Raw genomic sequence first — 18511 nt, forward strand, 5'->3', positions numbered from 1 at the left:
CAAGGTCACAAGGCTCCTAAAGAACATGGTTAGGACTTGCCTTCAGGACCCACATGCTCTGGCCACTGGATTCAGCTGAGCGAGATTACCAATATGGAGAGGCTCATGAGGAAACCCAAACACATCATTCCAAATGCCATAAAGTCTCTACTTTCACCACCACCCCTTTTTCCCAGGCTATCAGATCTACTGATATTTCACACTTCTCCTTTGTTAAATTATGGCTGAAAAGAAGGCATTTTTAACTTTACACCTTAATATTCAATTTCAACATTTACTGAATGTCTACTCTAAGTTAGGTATCATCCTGGGCCCCTGGAGGGCAACTGAGTAACAGAGCTCATTGTACGTCATAACATGGTTCAACAACATTAAAGCCTGCCTCTACTGTGTGGCCCTGTTGTGGGGGTAGCATTTTGAGCAATAGCAATAAAAGAATTTGATTATTTCAGTCTGGTTCCTGGTAAGAACTCATCCACATCACAAAAGTCCGACAGTTTCAGCTTATTAGAGCAGTACATGAACGAGTAGGATACCAGCCCCAACAAAAGGCATGAACTCTGAGGATTTTAATAGCAGATAACTTCTCAGAGCCCTTGGGGAAATCAAGGGTAGGTCTGGATGCAGAAGGGAAGCCCAACATAATGCCAAAGACATAACATCTGTGTCTGGCCAAAAACCCACAGGAGACATGAGCTCCAAAAAAGCACATTTCACTTTTTCAAACATTTCAACTTTGGGGCAATTTAAAAAATGACAGATTAATTGTGCTAAATGAGAACTCAAGGTGGTTCCACTTTGGTCCTACCTCCCAGTGACCAGCAAGTTTGGGTGGAATCTCCAACCCCAGCTTCTCCAGCTCTCGCTCCCTGTACTTCTCATACTGCCGGTAACCTGCATAGCCACTGCCTGTCACCAACAATATGGGCAGGGGCCGTAGCAGGAACAAGGTGCGGGCAGAGGCAGTGTGGACTCTTCTGGCATCTGTAACAAAAAACAGAACATTTTGAAACTGGGAGAAGGGACAGGGATGGATCATACAAGCAGCACTAAAACAAGACCCAGGATATGTCAGTGCACCTCCAAAGTCCTCATTAAAGGTTACTGGACCCTGAAGGGGTTTGACAGGTGGCTGCAACCTTGAGTCACTATTAAGACCCTTCTGGGGGAAAAAAAAAATAAAAAAAAAAAAAGACCCTCTGTTTTCAAATTCTACCAATAAGTAAGAGACAAGCATCTTTCCTATCAAATTATAATGCACCTCAACTGCCACCATAGCCAGAGAATTTAAGATGAAAACACTGAATCACAAAGAGGTCAAGTAACTAATCAAGGTTGCCCAGCTGGCTACCACCCGGTCCAGGATAAGAAGTCAGGGACCATTTCTCATTCAGGACTCTCTAATCTTACTTTTACAATCCAGGCCCAATTCTGACTAGACACTAGTATTCTCAAATGCAAACTCCCATAAGCTCTTACAATTCAATAATAAAGAAGACAACCCAATTTAAAAATATACAAAGGGGGGGCGTCTGAGTGGCTCAGTCGGTTAAGCATCTGACTCTTGATATCGGCTTAGATCATCATGTCGGGCTCCGTGCTCAGCAGAGGCTCTAAGGATTATCTCTCCCTCTCTCTCTCCCTCCCTGGTTCATGCTCGCTCTCATGCTCTCTCTCTCTCTCTCTCTAAAATAAATAAATAAATCTTTAAAAATTAATAAATAAATAAGATATACAAAGGATCTGAATAGACATTTCTCTAAAGAAGATACAGAAATGGCCAATGAGCACACAGAAAGATGCTCAACATCTATTATGGGTTGAACTGTGTCCCACCCCCCCTCCAAATTCATATGCTGAGTCCTAACTCCCAGTAATACAGAATGTGACCTTACTTGGATATAGGGTCTCTAGAAAGGTAAACAAGATAAAATATGGTCATCATGGTAGGCCCGAATCTGATATAACTGGTATCTTTACAAAAAAGGAAAATTTGGAGACAGACATGATCATAAAGAGAATGCTGTGTGAAGATGAAGGCAGAGATCAGGATGATGCTTCTACAAGCCAAAGAAGCCAAAGATTGCCAGCAAACCATTAGAAGCTAGACCAGAGATATGGAACAGATTCTCCCTCACAACCCTCAGAAGGAAGCAACACTGTGACATCTTGATCTCAGACCTCTAATCTCCAGAATTTGAGTAAGTTTCTACTACTTAAGCCACTCGGTGGTACTTTGTTAGAGAAGCCATAGCAAACCAATACAACATTGTTAGTAATCAGGGAGATCCAAATCAAAACCACAGTGAGATAAAAAAAAAAAAAAAAAAAAAACCACAGTGAGATACCACTTCACACTCACTACAATGGTTATAATCAAAAAGACAACTAGGTGTTGGCAAGGATATAAAGAAAGTAGACACTCATGCACTGCTTAAGGGATTGAAAAATGGGACAGCCACTTTGAAAAAGTTTGAATGGCAAATTCCTCAAAATGTTAAACATAAAATTACCATTATGATCCAGCAACTCTGCTACTAAGGATATTCCTGAGAGAAATGAAAACTACATCTACACAAAAACTTGTACAAGAATGTTCAATAGCGGTCAAAAAGTAGAAACAACCTAAATGTCCATCAACAGGTGAATGGATATATAAAATGCTGTATATCCATACAATGGAGTATTATTTGATAATACAAAGGAATGAAGAACCTTGAAAACATTATGTGAAAGAAGCCAGCCACAAAAGGCTGCATATTGTAAGATTTCATTCACATGAAGTGTCCAGTATAGGAAACATACTACAGACACATAGATTAGTGGTTGCCAGGGGCAAGGGGTAGGGAGAAATGGGGAGTGATGGTTTAATGAGTCAAGTGTTGTTACTGGCTTGGGGAGGGAGCGTGGGGAAAGAGTGAAAATGTTCTAAAATTTAATAGTGGTGATGGTTGCACAACTCTGAATATACTACAAACCACTGAACTGCACTTTAAAAAGATGAATTTTGGGACGCCTGGGTAGCTCAGTGGTTGAGCATCTGCCTTTGGCTCAGGGCGTGATCCTAGGATCTGGGATCAAGTCCCACATCAGGCTCCCTGCATGGAGCCTGCTTCTCCCTCTGCCTGTATCTCTACTTCTCTCTGTGTGTGTCTCTCATGAATAAATAAATAAAATCTTTAAAAAAAAATAAAAAAATAAAAAAATAAAAAAAAATAAAAATAAAAAGATGAATTTTATGGTATGCAGATTACATCTCAATAATGCTGTTATTAAAATCTGAAGAGCTGGGCAGCCCGGGTGGCTCAGCAGTTTAGCACCACCTTCAGTCCAGGACATGACCCATGTCGGGCTCCCTGCATGGAGCCTGCTTCTCCCTCTGCCTGTGCCTCTGCCTCTCTCTCTGTGTGTCTCTCATGAATAAATAAATAAAATCTTAAAAAAAAAAAAAATCTCAAGAGCTAAATTAAAAAAAAAGGTTAAATTCCCAGTAGCCTATACTAAACCAAAGTATACCCTTCTTACTGCATCTTGACTTCCAATGGGAGGAAACCTTCCTTTTTTTTTTTTTTTTTTCTTTTTTATGGCGGGGGGAGGAAACCTTCCTGTTCCCAACATCACTATCCCCCTACCACATTTTGGCTGTTGCTGTTTCTTCTTTTAATGAGCAAGTATGGATGTCACTAATCTCTCCCATCTTCTAATTATTCCTAATGAACTCTTACTATTTCACAACTAAATATTATACCTCTGACCAAGAAAGACTGACCAAAAAGCAAATTTTTTTTCCACTTTCTGAAATATTTGCTGACAAGAGATCTGTTGTACCCTCCTCACTGCAGTGAGCCACTATCCTAGACTGACTAGTCACACTCTACTGAATGCTGTCTGCTACACTAGCCCCTTCTTCAGTTATATCTCTCACCTTCTCAAAGGCTTACTTTGCCTCTCCAAAAAGTAGTAAGTAGAGAGAGCCCTCCACTACTGACCACCCCTCTGCTGGGCTTATCACTTTATAAATACACAGCTTCTCTGCAGATCCAAGACCATGGCTCAATTTCTGAGGGCGCCTCCCTTCTATCCTTCATGTGATTCCTACATGCTCCAGGATGCAAATCCTAACTAAATAAGTAGCACCCAGATGTGCTATTAACTACCATAATAAACATTTGGTTTTTGCTCTCTTTAACCAATTTATTTTACTTCCAAGGTACTCTCACTAAACAATTCAAAATGCCTTCTGGTATGATCGAATAAAAAGGATATCTAGATAAAGATGACAGAAGATTTTTGTACGGATTTAAATGGCTGCTTACAAAACCAAAAAAGTTCATAATCTACAATTTTGATGAGGGTATGGGGAACTGATGTACTCACGAGCACTTTCTGCTCATATGCATGTAAGCTGGGACAACCTCTCTGAAGAACAATTTGGCCTAAATACCAACTTGTAAAATACATAACTCTTTTGATCCAGCAATTCCAGCTCTATAAATCTGTCCTAAAGCTATGCCAAGATATGTTACCACAGAAATGTCTATAGTACAAAAAGCCTAGAGACAAACTTAAATGTCCAACACCAAATGGCATTCAACAGAACACTATGCAGCCAATAAAAATGATGAGGTAATAATCATTAGCACTTCAGTGATAACTACATGCCAGACACTCTAAGCACCCCACAGATATAAAATCATTTAATTCTAATAACAATCCTGTGAAATAGGAGCTGTTTATCCCAGTATACCAAGAAGCAAACTGAAGCACAGAGAGGGCAGCACCACCTTTAATTGCTACTTACTTGTATAGAAGGCTCTGACAGGAAGCTTCCTTAAGGGCTGTAGGAAATGGCTCATGGTAGTGTTCTCACAGTGAAGGAGGCTACAATTAAGCAAAAAGAACTATTAAGCATTTATCTTAAAATAATTTTTTTTAAAGTAGGCTCCACACCCACGTGGGGCCTGAACTCAAAACCCTAAGGATAAAGACCTGGGCTGAGATCAAGAGTCAACCACTTAGCCAAATAAGCCACTCCAGCACCCCTATCTTAAAAAAAAAAAAAAAATTAAGATTTTTTTTTTTTAATTAATTAACTTACGTATTTGAGAGAGAAAAAAAGAGAGCAGGAACATGGGGAGGAGTCCCTTTCCCACTTGTGCTCTCTCTCCCTCTCCAATAAAATTTTTTTAAAAATTACTAAAAAAATACGATGGGGTGCCCGAGTGTCAGTCGGTTAAGTGGCTGACTTTGGCTTGGGTCATGATCCCAGGGTCCTGGGATCAAGCCCTACATCAGGCTCCCCACTCATGTTCTCTCTCAAATAAATAAAATCTTTAAAAATATTTTTAAAATGTGCATCAATTGGCAAAACTTGGACATAATGTATAAATTCAGTAATAGTCTTATATCAGTGTTAATTTCTTAGTTTTGACCACTGTACTGTGGTTGTGTGAGAAAATGATCTTGTGGGAAAAAGGCTGAAATAGTTCATAGTAAAGGGGTATGTTTGTAATTTTCTCTCAAGTGTTTCAGAAAAAAAATACACATAAAGAGAGGAGAGGGAGAGGAAGGGAGAATGGTAAAGCAAATATAGTCGACATTTGGGGAATCTTCGTAAAGGGTATTTGGGAATTCTATTATTTTTATAACTTTTCTGTAAGTCTGAAACGATTTCACAATAAAGTCATTTTTCTTAATGAAGCCCAAGATCATAATAGCCAGTACTCTTACTCAAAGCCACATGTTTCTATACCACAAAAGAACTGTATGCAGTCTTGTAAACATCTAGCCCCTACTGGTTAAAGAATTTTTTTTTTTTTTTTTTTTTTTTTAATTTATGATAGTCACACAGAGAGAGAGAGAGGCAGAGACACAGGCAGAGGGAGAAGCAGGCTCCATGCACCGGGAGCCCGACGTGGGACTCGATCCCGGGTCTCCAGGATCGCGCCCTGGGCCAAAGGCAGGCGCCAAACCGCTGCACCACCCAGGGATCCCTGGTTAAAGAATCTAATACTGGCAGCTGAAATTTTAAATTTTAAATGTTTGACCTGGAAAAAAAAATGACACAAACAAACCACATGGAACTATTCTAATTTACGTCAAGACACCTGATATAGAATTTTTTTTTTTAAGAAATAAGAACATCATTTTTTTTTAAGATTTTATTTAAGGGCACCTAGGTGGCTCAGTGCTTGAGCATCCACCTTTGGCTCAGGTCATGATCCTGGCATAGAGTCCTGCATTGGGCTCCCCGCAGGGAGCCTGCCCCTCTGCCTGTGTCTCTGCCTCTCTATGTGTCTCTCTCATGAATGAATAAATAAATAAATAATTTTTTAAAAAAGATTTTATTTATTTATTCATGAAAGACAGAGAGAGAGAAAGAGAGAGAGAGAGAGGCAGAGACATAGGCAGAGGGAGAAGCAGGCTCCATGCAGGGAGCCTGACATGGTACCCGATCCCGGGACTCCAGGATCATGCCCTGGGCCGAAGGCAGATGCTAAACCGCTGAGCCACCCAGGGATTCCCCAAAATATTTTTAAAAATAAATAAAAATAAAGGTTTTATTTATTTGACAGAGAGAACACAAGCAGGAGGAGCAGCAGAGGGAGAAGGAAAAGCAGACTCCCTGCTAAGCTGGGAGCCCAATGTGGGGCTCAGTCCTAGGACCTCAGGATCATGACCTGAGCCAAAGGCAGATGCTTAACTGACTGAGCTACCCAGGCATCCTTGATTTGGAATATTTTAATTCTTCTTTGTGGTTACTTCGCTATTCTGTCAAGATACTTTGACAGCCTTCTCAGAAAAAAACAACCAATGACTTTTACAGCTTTCCATTCTAAGAAAACATTATTTCTGATTTTAGTTTGTTTCTGTGTTTCACCTTCAACCAGGGAAGGACATCTTCCCAGAGGCAGTAAGAAAGGACTGCCAGAAAGGAAAGCATTTATGAACTTTTACTTAATAACTGGATCTCTCCTAATCAAAGAGCAAACATCTCTTTCAATTCAGATAGCATTTTGGTTTCCCCAAATTTTGTGTTTTGTTTTGTTTTTTTAAGATTTTATTTGTTCATAAGAGACAGAAAGAGAGAGGCAGAGACATAGGCTGAGGGAGAAGCAGGCTCCAGACAGGGAGCCTGATACAGGACTGGATCCCAGGACCCCAGGATCACAACCTGAGCAGAAGGCAGAGACTCAACCACTGACCCACCCCCCTGGGCCCCTCCCCAAATTTCGACCTAAAATCTTAAGTAAAGGGACTATGTACTTGTCAGTAAGTGTTTCTGTTTTTACTAGAGCCCTTTATGATAGAAGCAATAATTTAATAAAACTGTCTACATTGCTACTTTTGTGGAAAATAGAACTGCATTTATGACCTTCATGCAATAATATTTACTTTCATGGATATTTAGTAGTTACACCTTACACAGATACCCTGCAAACAAGATCAGATTTAGGCATCTTCATTTTTTTTTTTTAAACTTGAAATTGACTAAAAAACACCCTCACAGCACAGTGCTAATAGGGCTAATGTGATGAATCTGATTCTCTGATTGGCAAGTCAGGTCTGTATGGTGAAAAAGTATGGGACCATGATAATCACCCCACTAAGGCCAGAGAGACATACAGCTATTAACACAAAGAGGGTAATGTTTCAGTATATGAATGTTCTTTCAGCACTGAACAATGCTCATCTCTTAGACTGGAAACTCCCACTATAAAAGCTAAAAGCCTCCAACCCTGCTTTCCAAACAGAATTAGAACAAGAAATATAAAAACTGACTAAAGGTACATTGTTGTGCTCTGTACACTGCTGTATTATGTCTTCCAGAATGAATGCTGAACCCAACTAAAAGAATGCTTGCAAACTTTTGAATAAGGCTTTTTTCCCCTTTGGCTGGGGGAGGTATGAATGAGAGATAATTGTCTATCCACTGCAACCAGACACATAGCACTCAGGTGGTTTCTCTTGCATGTGGGTCTTCCCCCTTTGGCCACCCTGTCCCAGAACAGATTGCTTGGCTTTCTTGTATACCACTGTAGCCCCAACTCCTAGAAAAAAATGCCGGCAAATGCATCATTACACCAACTTGTCTTTTACTACTGGATCACTTCTATCTTCATATAAATGCTGTACTTTCTCCAATCTTACATAAACACTGTCTACCATGTATCCTCCTCCAGCTTCCACACTACTTTTCTTTCTCTCCTTCATAATAAGCTCACTGTCAACCATAAAAATCCTAGAAGAGAACACATGCAGCAACTTTGTTCTAGATAGGCCCTCTGAGGTGAGGGAAACAAAAGCAGAAATAAACTACTGAGACTACATCAAAATAAAAAACTTCTGCACAGCAGAGGAAACAATCAACAAAACTAAAAGGCAACCTATAGAATGGGAGAAGATATTTGCAAATAACATATCCAATAAAGGGTTGCTATCCAAAATATATAAACTTATAAAACTCAACACTCAACAAATAATCCAAATAAAAAATGGGCAGAAGATATCAGCAGACATTTCTCCAAGAGGATATCCAGACGGCCAAAGTCATATGAAAAGGCCCTCATCGTTTGTCATCAGGAAATGCAAATCAAACCTATAATGCAGTATCACCTCACACCTATCAGGATGGCTAAAATCAACACAAGAAACAGGTGTTGGCGGGGATCCCTGGGTGGCGCAGCGGTTTGGCGCCTGCCTTTGGCCCAGGGCGCGATCCTCGAGACCCGGGATCGAATCCCACGTCAGGCTCCCGGTGCATGGAGCCTGCTTCTCCCTCTGCCTGTGTCTCTGCCTCTCTGCCTCTCTCTCTCTCTCTCTCTCTCTCTCTCTCTCTGTGACTATCGTAAATAAATAAAAATTAAAAAAAAAAAAGAAAGAGAAAAGATACAGGTGTTGGCAAGGTTGTAAAGAAAAAGGAATCTCTTGCACTGTTGGTGGAATGCAAACTGGTGTAGCCACTGTGGAAAACCATATGGAGGTTCCTTAAAAAGTTAAAAATAAAACTTATGATCTAGTAATCACACTACTGGATATTTACCCGAAGATTACAAAAACACTAATTCAGAGAGATACATTACCTCCATGTTTATAGCAGGATTATTTACAATAGCCAAGATATAGAAGCAGCCCAAATATCTATCTACTGATTAATCGGTAAAGATGATGTGGTGTGGGGATGCCTGGGTGGCTCAGTGGTTGAGCGTCTGCCTTTGGTCAGGGCATGATCCTGGAGTTCTGGGACTGAGTCCCACATTGGGCTTCCTGCATGAAACCTGCTTCTCCCTCTGCCTATGTCTCTGTGTCTCTCATGAATTAAAAAAAAATAAAATCTTTAAAAAAAAAAAAGATGTGGTATGTGTATACATAGATACATACATATAAATATATGGATAATGTATACACATACACACACACATATACATATAGTGGAATATTATTCAGCCATAAAAAAGAATGAAATCTTGCCACTTGCAATGACATGAATGGAGCTAGAGGGTTATGAAATGTTAAGTGAAATAAGTCAGAGAAAGACAAATAACAAATGATTTCACTCATATGTGGAATTTAAGAACCAAAACAAATGAGAAGAAGGCAAAAAAGAAAGAGACAAACCAAGAAAGAATTTCCTAGAACTATAGAGAACAAACTGATAGTCATCAGAGGGGAGGTGGGTAGAGGAATGGGTTAAAAAGGTGACAGGGATTAAGGAGTGTAGTTGTGAAGAGCACTGTGTGTTATATGGAATTGTTGAATCACTATATTATACCTCTTTTTTTTTTTTAAGATTTTTTTTTTTTAAGATTTTATTTATAGGGCAGCTGGGTGGCTCAGCGGTTTAGCGCTGCCTTCAGCCCAGGGCCTGATCCTGGAGATCCAGGGTCGAGTCTTATATTGGGATCACTGTATGGAGCCTGCTTCTCCCTCTGCCTCTCTTTCTCTCTCTCTCTTTCTCTCTCTCTCTGTGTGACTATCATAAATAAATTAAAAAAATTAAAAAAAATAAAATAAAATCTTTTAAAAAAGGAAAATTAAGGCAATATCCATGTACTTTAAAAAAAAATTTTTTTTAAGATTTTATTTATTTATTCATGAGAGACACACAGAGAGAGGCAGAGACACAGGCAGAGGAAGAAGCAGGCTCCTTGCAGGGAGCCTGATGTGGGACTCAATCCCTGAACTGGGATCATGCCCTGAGCCAAAGGCAGGCACCCAACTGCTGAGCCACCCAGGCGTCCTGGGTGTCCCAACAGGCACACACGGATGGGTCAGTGGTTGAGTGTCTGCCTTTGGCTCGGGGCGTGATCCTGGAGTCCCAGAATCGAGTTCCACACTGGGCTCCCTTCATGGAGCCTGCTTCTCCCTCTGACTATGTCTCTGCCTCTCTCTGTGTGTCTCATGAATAAATAAAAAAAATCTTAAAAAAAAAAAAAAAAACTGGAAGTTTGTACCTCTTGATCTTCTCACCCTTCCTCCTTCCTGAAACATTCCCCTCATGTGGCTTCTGGGACCCTGATTTTCCTCCTAGCTCTCTGGTCTCTCCCCTAACTTCAAACTGTTGCCATGCCCAAGGTTCGGATCTCTTCACCGAATACGTGCTCTTCCTAGAGTTGCTCATCCAGTCCCCAGCCTTTATTTATTTTTATTTTAATTCCAATATAGTTTCAGTTGTACAGTTGTACAGTTGTTCAGTTTCAGGTGTACACTATAGTGATTCAACAATCCATAAATCACCCAGTACTCATCACAAATGCATGGCTTAATTCCCATCACCCATTTCACCCATTTCACTCCCCCAGTCACCTATCTTTAAATAGCCACACCTGATGATTCCCTCACTACTCTTTCAGAGATGTCCAGATCCATTATTTTCAACTGGCTACTCAACATCCCTACTCTGCATCATCTCAAACTGAGTTTGTCCAAAACACGATTCGCCTTCAACCTGCTCTTCCCCATAGAGGAATCCATCTGTGGTGAGACTAGTCAGATATTTATCAAATCTACTTCATCTTCTCCCTGGACACCCAAAAACGTGGTGTTTCCCAACCTCCTTTGCAGTAGGGTGTGACCAAAAAACTGCATTCTAACCAATGTGAAAGCCATTCAGGTTTCCCAGGCATCCACACCCAGGCTTTCCCCTTCAGCCTGTTCTCAGCAGACAAACATGAAGAACTTGGAGAGCCATGTGCTAAAGACAGCAGGAGCATCCTTGCATTACTGTTGCCCAATCAGGAGCACCCACTGGGACTTTAGAAAATCAAGACATAAATTTTTACTGTGTTGTCACTGAGATCCTGGGGTTTACCTGTTACCATAGCAGCATTACTATAATACATCATCTCAGCAAAAGGTACCACCCTCCAGACAGCTACACAAATCAAAACCCTAAGACCCATTCTCATAGAAGTCTCTTCTTTCTCACTATCCATATTCAGTCCACTAGCAAGACAGGAAGACTCTTCCTTTAAAATATATCTTTATCTGCCTAGGGGCACCTGGCTGGCTCAGTTGGAAGAGCATGCAACTTGTTCTCAGGGTCGTGAGTTCAGGCTAAGTGTAGAGATTTTTTAATTAAATAAATAAATAAACTTAAAATATGTATACGTGTATCTTTATCTGCCTATTTCTTGTTGCCATCACGCCCCAGCCCAAAACACCAGATTCTCTTAACAGATGACTGTGAAGGCCTGTTCTCCAGTTTTCACTCTTGGCCCTCTATATTCTACTCACTGCAAAACAGCCAGAATGATCTTTTCAAAACAAAAAAAAAAACCAGACCCTATATACTGGTCCTTGCTGGATTCTCAAATATCCTGCTGCTTTCCCTCTCTTCCTTATTCATTCCTGTTGACACTTCTAGTACCTACCACACCTTTGCCACTTTCCACACCTTTGCATTTGATGTTTGTTCTACTAGGCACACCCTGCTATGTGGCTCACTCCCTTATCAGCCAGTTCTCTGTGAAGAGTTTTCCTCCTCAGTTTGGCTCTCCTGAATACCATATGTCCAAGAGTTACCCCTCTCAAGCACTAACCCTTTAATTACCTTATTTTTTTTAAAGATTTTTATTTATTCATTCATGAGAGACACAGAGAGAGAGAGAGAGGCAAAGACACAAGCAGAGGGAGAAGGAGAAGCAGGCTCCATGCAGGGAACCCAACGTGGGACTCGATCCCGGGACTCCAGGATCAGGCCCTAGGCTGAAGACAGGGGCTAAACTGCTGAGCCACCCAGCGATCCCCACCTTATTTTTTTTCATACCACTTCTCGCTACCTGGAATGAACAGATTACATATGTATGTGTACATATATGCATATATATACATGTATATTTGTGTATCCACTTGTTTACTGTCCATATTCCTTGATGAACATAGGGGTTTGTATGCCTTCTCACTGAACTCCAATCTCAATGGTGAGATTAAGCCCCAGAGAGATGAACGGATAAATTCAACCAGATGTCTATTCTAGGTGGTGACTCATGTGGGCATCCTGTAAGCAGGTGATTAAAGCCTATTAGTGAGCACACAAGTCTGACAGTATGGCTCATTGCCACTCACTAGCAGTATGACTTTAGAAACGTAATTAATTCTCAGCCTCAATTTCTCCACCTGTAAAAACAGGATCTACCTCATTAAGATTATGTGAGACAATCATGAAAAACTGGTACCTAGTTACATATTACTATTATTTAAAGTAACAGAGTTTATATTCAGCTGGCACAGGCTGGAACGCCTGTATCAATTATCTATGACTAGGGGCACTTGGCTGGCTCAGTCAGTGGAGCATGTGACTTGTGGTCTCAGAGTCGTGAGTTTGTACCCTAAGATGGGGGTATAGATTATTTATTTATATATATATATATATATATATATATATATATATATATATATGTATTTATTTATTTATAGATTACTTAAAAAAAAAGTTGTCTATAACCAATGTCCATGCTGATTGGTCTATGCCCATCATTATATAAAATAACATTATCTCTGGTGGTGAATGCTTTAACTGTGGTCTTTCTATCTCCCCTGCTTTCTGAAGCTATGAAAAGCTCTCCTGAAAAGCAACTGGCAGATCTGAAGAAGGCCTTATTCCACATTCTATCTTGCATAAGTGTGGAGTGTTTTCTCTTTCTTCTACTAAACCACAAAGTTCTTTAAACACAAAGCTGATTCCAAATGCTGTATCCTTTAACTCCTCTCCTCCCTCCCTTCCTCCATGGTCCCTGGCACTGTGGTTTGCAGTTGGAATGAATGTCATAAATACTTCTGAAAGTCTTGCATAAGCAACTTCTCCCTAGGTACTAAGTCTACACTTACATGAACCTAAGAATCATCTGGGGCACTTTCCGTCCCAACCTACTACACCAACTAAATCTGAATTTGGCAGCAAGGTGGGGATATACCTGGGAATCTCAATTTCTAATAAACATCCACCCTATTATTTTATCAAGTTTGGAAAACATGGTCATTAATTATCACCCAAAATATTGCTTTCTCTTTGTTCTGTCACCTGCCACACATCACCCAGTTACTGAAAACTCCCCTCCAATATGAGGCTTTCATTTATATGTTTCACAGACATGCTTTACTTAAAACTTAAGAAAATGTTGTCTGTTTTTTGTGTGTATCAATATATGATACCTTTGAAATTAGGGGTTCTTATTGTGCCCAAATCCTCATTCCTTCCAACCACTACACCTAAATCCAGCCTCATTTATCTCCATTGATACTAAAGTAGGAGTCCCTGTTTCCAGCCCCCTTTTTAATGACAAGTGAGTGAGTACATCCTCTACATCATCATTAAAAAAAAATATCTGAAGAGTGTCATTTTTGTGAAAATATCAGAGAGGATGACAAAACATGAGAGACTCCTAACTCTGGGAAATGAACAAGGGGTGGTGGAAGGGGAGATGGGCGGGGGGTTGGGATGACTGGGTGACGGGCACTGAGGGGGGCACTTGGCGGGATGAGCACTGGGTGTTATGCTGTATGCTGGCAAATTGAACTCCAACAAAAAAAAATTTTTTAAAAAGAGTGTCATTTTTTAGTCTTTCTAACTGACACAGTTTAAGTAAATTCACAGCTGACTCATACACAGCACAGCTGGTATTAACATCAGAGAACCAGAGACCCCTCAGTCCAAATCCTAACCGTTACCCCACACTGATGAGCCCTCTTCTGAGAGAACTACACCATTTCTGAAGAGTCCATGATAAGGGAGAAAAGCTTTCATGGTAAGGCCAATCAGTTTCTGTTCCCTCTCAGCCCAAATCCAGTGCCCTTTGACTTCCCAAAATTACAATGACAGGTCACCACCTCTGACCACAGAGCAAGTTTTGGTTAACGCTGACAAAATTAACCCTGCCAGAAAAACAAAGATCACCACGCATTTCTCAAACCCTCGCCCTTTGAAATGACACCAAGCAGCAGACTCTGAGTCATATCTACCAACATTTTAATCCATTTTCTGAGAGTCTAGATGCTCCCAAGGTATTTCCGAATTAAATGCCCTCATGGTGGGCAGCCTGGGGGGAAGGTCCTTGCGTGACAGAGGTAGCCTACTCGAGGTCCTGGCTCTACTAACGGGCTGGGTAACCCTAAGCAAGTCCCTCACACTCTCAAGGCCTCAATTTCGCCAATTCCAAAAACAGCTGGATTTAGATGACCCCTCATGTCTCTTCCAACAAGAGTTGGGAGCCAGTCCCCAAAATAACCAAACTCTAATTCCTTATGGACTATTTGCGATTACCGAATCCAACCTCTTCGCTTCAAAGATCAAGAATCCGAAAGGAAAGCCCCTGACTCCCAGTTCCAAGCTCTTCCCACATCTCACCGCCCTTCCAGGAACACCACCCCCGAAAGAGGCGTGCAGTCCAACCTCGACTCTACCGGGGGACAAGCAGCTGATTCTATCTGCTTTGTTCGTTTGGGTTGTTGGGGTTTTTTGTTGTTGCTGCTTGTCCCCTCTGCACTTCCACCTACATGGAAAGGGCAACGCGAGAGCGCTTAAGCCAGATCCTAAATAAACCCAGACCTCCCTACGCGCCGGCAGGCACACCAGCTCCTGAGCTCTAGGTGAAGGTGGATGGCTCTGCCTTCACTCGCCCCCTCCTCAGGTCGAGCCCGCAAAAAAACAAACGATTTCTTCCTCCCGGCGGCCCAGGCCGCCTCCCACCTTTAGACAGCCTCCCCAGGTAGCTATACCTGCTCCGCCACGGCGTGACCCCGCGTAGCAACCTCAGACACCGCCACCCCACGGACGCCGCCATCTTGTCTCCTCCTTCTTGGCGGACCACGCCCCCTTCTCACACTCGTGGCGCATGCGTGTGACGTTGACGAGCATCGAGCTCACGGGACCAATGAGGAACGCGGTGGGCTGTGGGCGGAGACGGCTAAGCCCCGCCCCATCGATGCTCCCCGCCCCATCAGCCCGGCCGTCTGGGAGCCTCCAGGGCCAGGTGAGGTAGGTCTGCCTCGTGCGAAGTCAGGGCCTGGGTGGAGCGTAGCCACTCTTCCTTCTTCCCTGTGGCGTGCGTTTCCTCGTGCGCCTGAAAAATGAGTCACCCAGGATCCAAGAATATATCAGCTTGGATGGAGAAGCTAAGGCCAGCCACGACTGGGATACCATTTATTCTGGGCTTTCTAAGCGCCAGGCTCCATTCTGAGCTCTTTGCCTGTATGGTGTGTCGTTCTTATTTTCCCAAACTGGGGAAATACAGCTCCACTTTTTCCAACCCCAGTCTGCTAATCATAGTTGTCTTCACCAGATATTTGATACAAGAGGGATATATTGCCTGGTGCCTGCAGTTATTTCTGTGTGGTTATTTAAGCTCAACTAGTGTACAACCAGCCCCTCCAAGAAACCTAAGGTTTCCTGTTGGAGGGGAGGCACCTCCTTCAATGGGCCTTTAAAGTATGGGGAGGGGGAGAGTATAGAATTGGTTTTACTGTTCAACTAAGACTAATAACTCAAAAGGAGTGGGTGGGGTTATTTAAAAATAAAGTGCATTCGGGGGATCCCTGGGTGGCGCAGCGGTTTAGCGCCTGCCTTTGGCCCAGGGCGCGATCCTGGAGACCCGGGATAGATAGATAGATAGATAGATAGATAGATAGATAGATAGATAGATAGATAGATAGATAGATAGATAAATAAATAAATAAATGCATTCGGGAAAACTGAAATATCCTCATGCAAAAGAATACGGTGGACGCTAACCTTATACCATGTATAAAAAGTAACTAAAATGAATTAAAGACCTAAACTTAAGAATTAAAACTATAAAACTCTTTTTTTAAAGATTTTATTTATTTATTTATTTGTTTGTTTGTTTGTTTGAGAGAGCAAGAGAGGGGCACCTGGGGTGGCTCAGTAGGTTAAGTAAGCATCTGCCTTCTACTCAGGTGGTAATCCTGGGGTCCTGGAATCAGCCCTCCCTCCCTCTGCTCCCCACTCCCATCAGAAGTGCGGCTGCTTTTCTCTGCACCTCCCCCCTTTCTCATGCTCCCTCTCCTCTCTCTCTCTCAAATAAATGAATAAAATCTTTTTTAAAAAAAAAAGAGACCACGGGGCAGCCCTGGTGGCGCAGACTGCAGCCCTGGTTTAGCGCCGCCTGCAGCCCAGGGCGTGATCCTGGAGACCCTGGATGGAGTCCCACGTAAGGCTCTCTGTATGATACCTGCTTCTCCCTCTGCCTGTGTCTCTGCCTCTCTCTCTCTCTCTCTCTCTCTCTCTCTCTCTGTCTCTCACGAGTAAATAAATAAAATCTTAAAAAAAAAATAAATAAATAAAAAGAGACCACGGAAGGCGGGGGGAGGGGGCAGAGGGAAAGGGAGAAGCCGACTCCCTGCTGAGCAGGGAACCCCCCACAAGGGGTTCCACTCTGGGCTCATCCCAGGCCCCTGGGATCAAGATCTGAACCCAAGATAACCCTTTAATTGACTAAGCCACTCAGGCACCCCAAACTATAAAACTCAAAAAAAATATAAGGGAAACCTTCATGACTTTGGACTCGGCAACGATTTTTTGAGTGTAACATCAAAACACAGGCAACAAGAACAAAATAATATCAATTGAACTTCATCAAAATTAAACTTTTGTCTGCGGCCAATTAAGCCGACTGTGCTCTTTCTCCATGGGGGCCCAGTGTGCCATGGCTGCAAACAGTAGCCTCCTTGGTAGTGTATGCAGCCTGTTGATTGTATGGGTTGCCCTAAGGGACCTTGGAGACAGCCCTTTGTGGTCGACTTTGAGGTCTGACATAAGGCTATCTCCAATCTAGGCTGCAGACAGGTATGCGAGGTGCCTTTGGGAAGCCCCAGGGCACAGTAGCCAGGGTCCACATTGGCCAAGTCATCATGTCCATCCGTACCAAGCTACAGAACAAGGAGCATGTGATTGAGGCCCTATGCAGGGCCAAGTTCAAGTTCCCTGGCCGCCAGAAGATCCACATCTCCAAGAAGTGGGGCTTTACTAAGTTTAATGCGGACGAATTTGAAGATATGGTGGCCGAAAAGCGGCTCATCCCAGATGGCTGTGGGGTCAAATACATCCCTAATCGTGGCCCCTTGGACAAATGGAGGGCTCTCCACTCATGAGAACCTTGCACCACCCGAACCTTACTCATGCCCACCAATAAATCCTGCTTCCTGTCAAAAAAAAAAAAAAAAAATTAAACTTTTGTGCACCGAAGGACACTATCAAGAGAATTCAAAGACAACCCACAAAAAGCAAGAAAATATTTGTAAATCCTAAATCTGATAAGCATCTAGTATCCAGAATATAAAAAGAACTCCTAAAACTTAATAAAAAAGGACAAAATAATGAGCAGACATTTCTCCAAGGAAGTCATACAAATGAATATAAGATGCTCAACCTCACTAGTGATTAGGGAAATGCACATCAAACCACAATGAGATACCAACTTCACATACATTAGAATGATTATAAATTTTTTAAAAGATTTGATTCATTTATTTGACAGAAAGAGAGAGAGCAAGCAGGGGGAGCAGCAGGCAAAGAGACAGGGAGAAGCTGACTGCCCAGTGAGCAAGGAGCCCAATGCAGATCTCGATCCCAGGACCCTGGGATCATGACCTGAGCCAAAGGCAGATGCTTAACCAACTGAGCCACCCAGGTACCCCCAATTTTTAAAAAAATGTTAAATAACAAGTGTGTGTAGGGATGTGGAAAACCTAGAATCATTGTGTATTGCTAATGGTAAGGTAAAATAGTACAGTTCCTATGGAAAATGATTTGGTGGTTCCTCAAAAAATTAAATATAGAATTATCATATGATCCAGGAATTTCACTCCTAGGTATATACCCAAAAGAACTGAAAGCAGGGACTCAGATAATTTGTACACCAATGTTCATAGCAGCATTATTCACAATAGCCAGAAAGTGGATTTATAGATGAATGAATAAACAAAATATGATATATCCATATAATGGAATTTTATTCAGCTATAAAAAGGGGTCAAGTGTCAATACATGCTACAA

The 18511-nt window shown here is 41.9% G+C and overlaps 1 protein-coding gene and 1 non-coding gene across 4 annotated transcripts in view; one reads left to right on the forward strand and one right to left on the reverse strand.

Annotated features, from left to right (window-relative positions):
• Positions 1–15353, reverse strand: part of PISD (phosphatidylserine decarboxylase) — a 43564-nt gene extending 28211 nt beyond the window's left edge. Inside the window, exons 1-3 of one of the 3 annotated variants that reach the window (XM_038575721.1) lie at positions 15217–15353; positions 4802–4881; positions 809–984 (exon numbers count right to left, since the gene is read on the reverse strand). In XM_038575721.1, the coding sequence (XP_038431649.1) occupies positions 809–984; positions 4802–4881; positions 15217–15281 (321 nt within the window). In that variant the 5' untranslated portion in view covers positions 15282–15353. Of the gene's footprint in view, positions 1–808; positions 985–4801; positions 4882–15216 lie in introns of those variants that run through there. The other 2 variants (XM_038575722.1, XM_038575724.1) reach the window with 2 other exon arrangements.
• A 1757-nt stretch (positions 15354–17110) lies between these two features.
• On the forward strand, positions 17111–17244 carry LOC119866285. The gene has a single exon (XR_005379605.1). It is a non-coding gene; the product is annotated as a small nucleolar RNA SNORA70 (small nucleolar RNA).
• Positions 17245–18511: the final 1267 nt, after the last annotated feature.

Source organism: Canis lupus, chromosome 26, assembly GCF_011100685.1.
Source record: "Canis lupus familiaris isolate Mischka breed German Shepherd chromosome 26, alternate assembly UU_Cfam_GSD_1.0, whole genome shotgun sequence".
Classification (NCBI taxonomy): Eukaryota; Metazoa; Chordata; class Mammalia; order Carnivora; family Canidae; genus Canis; species Canis lupus.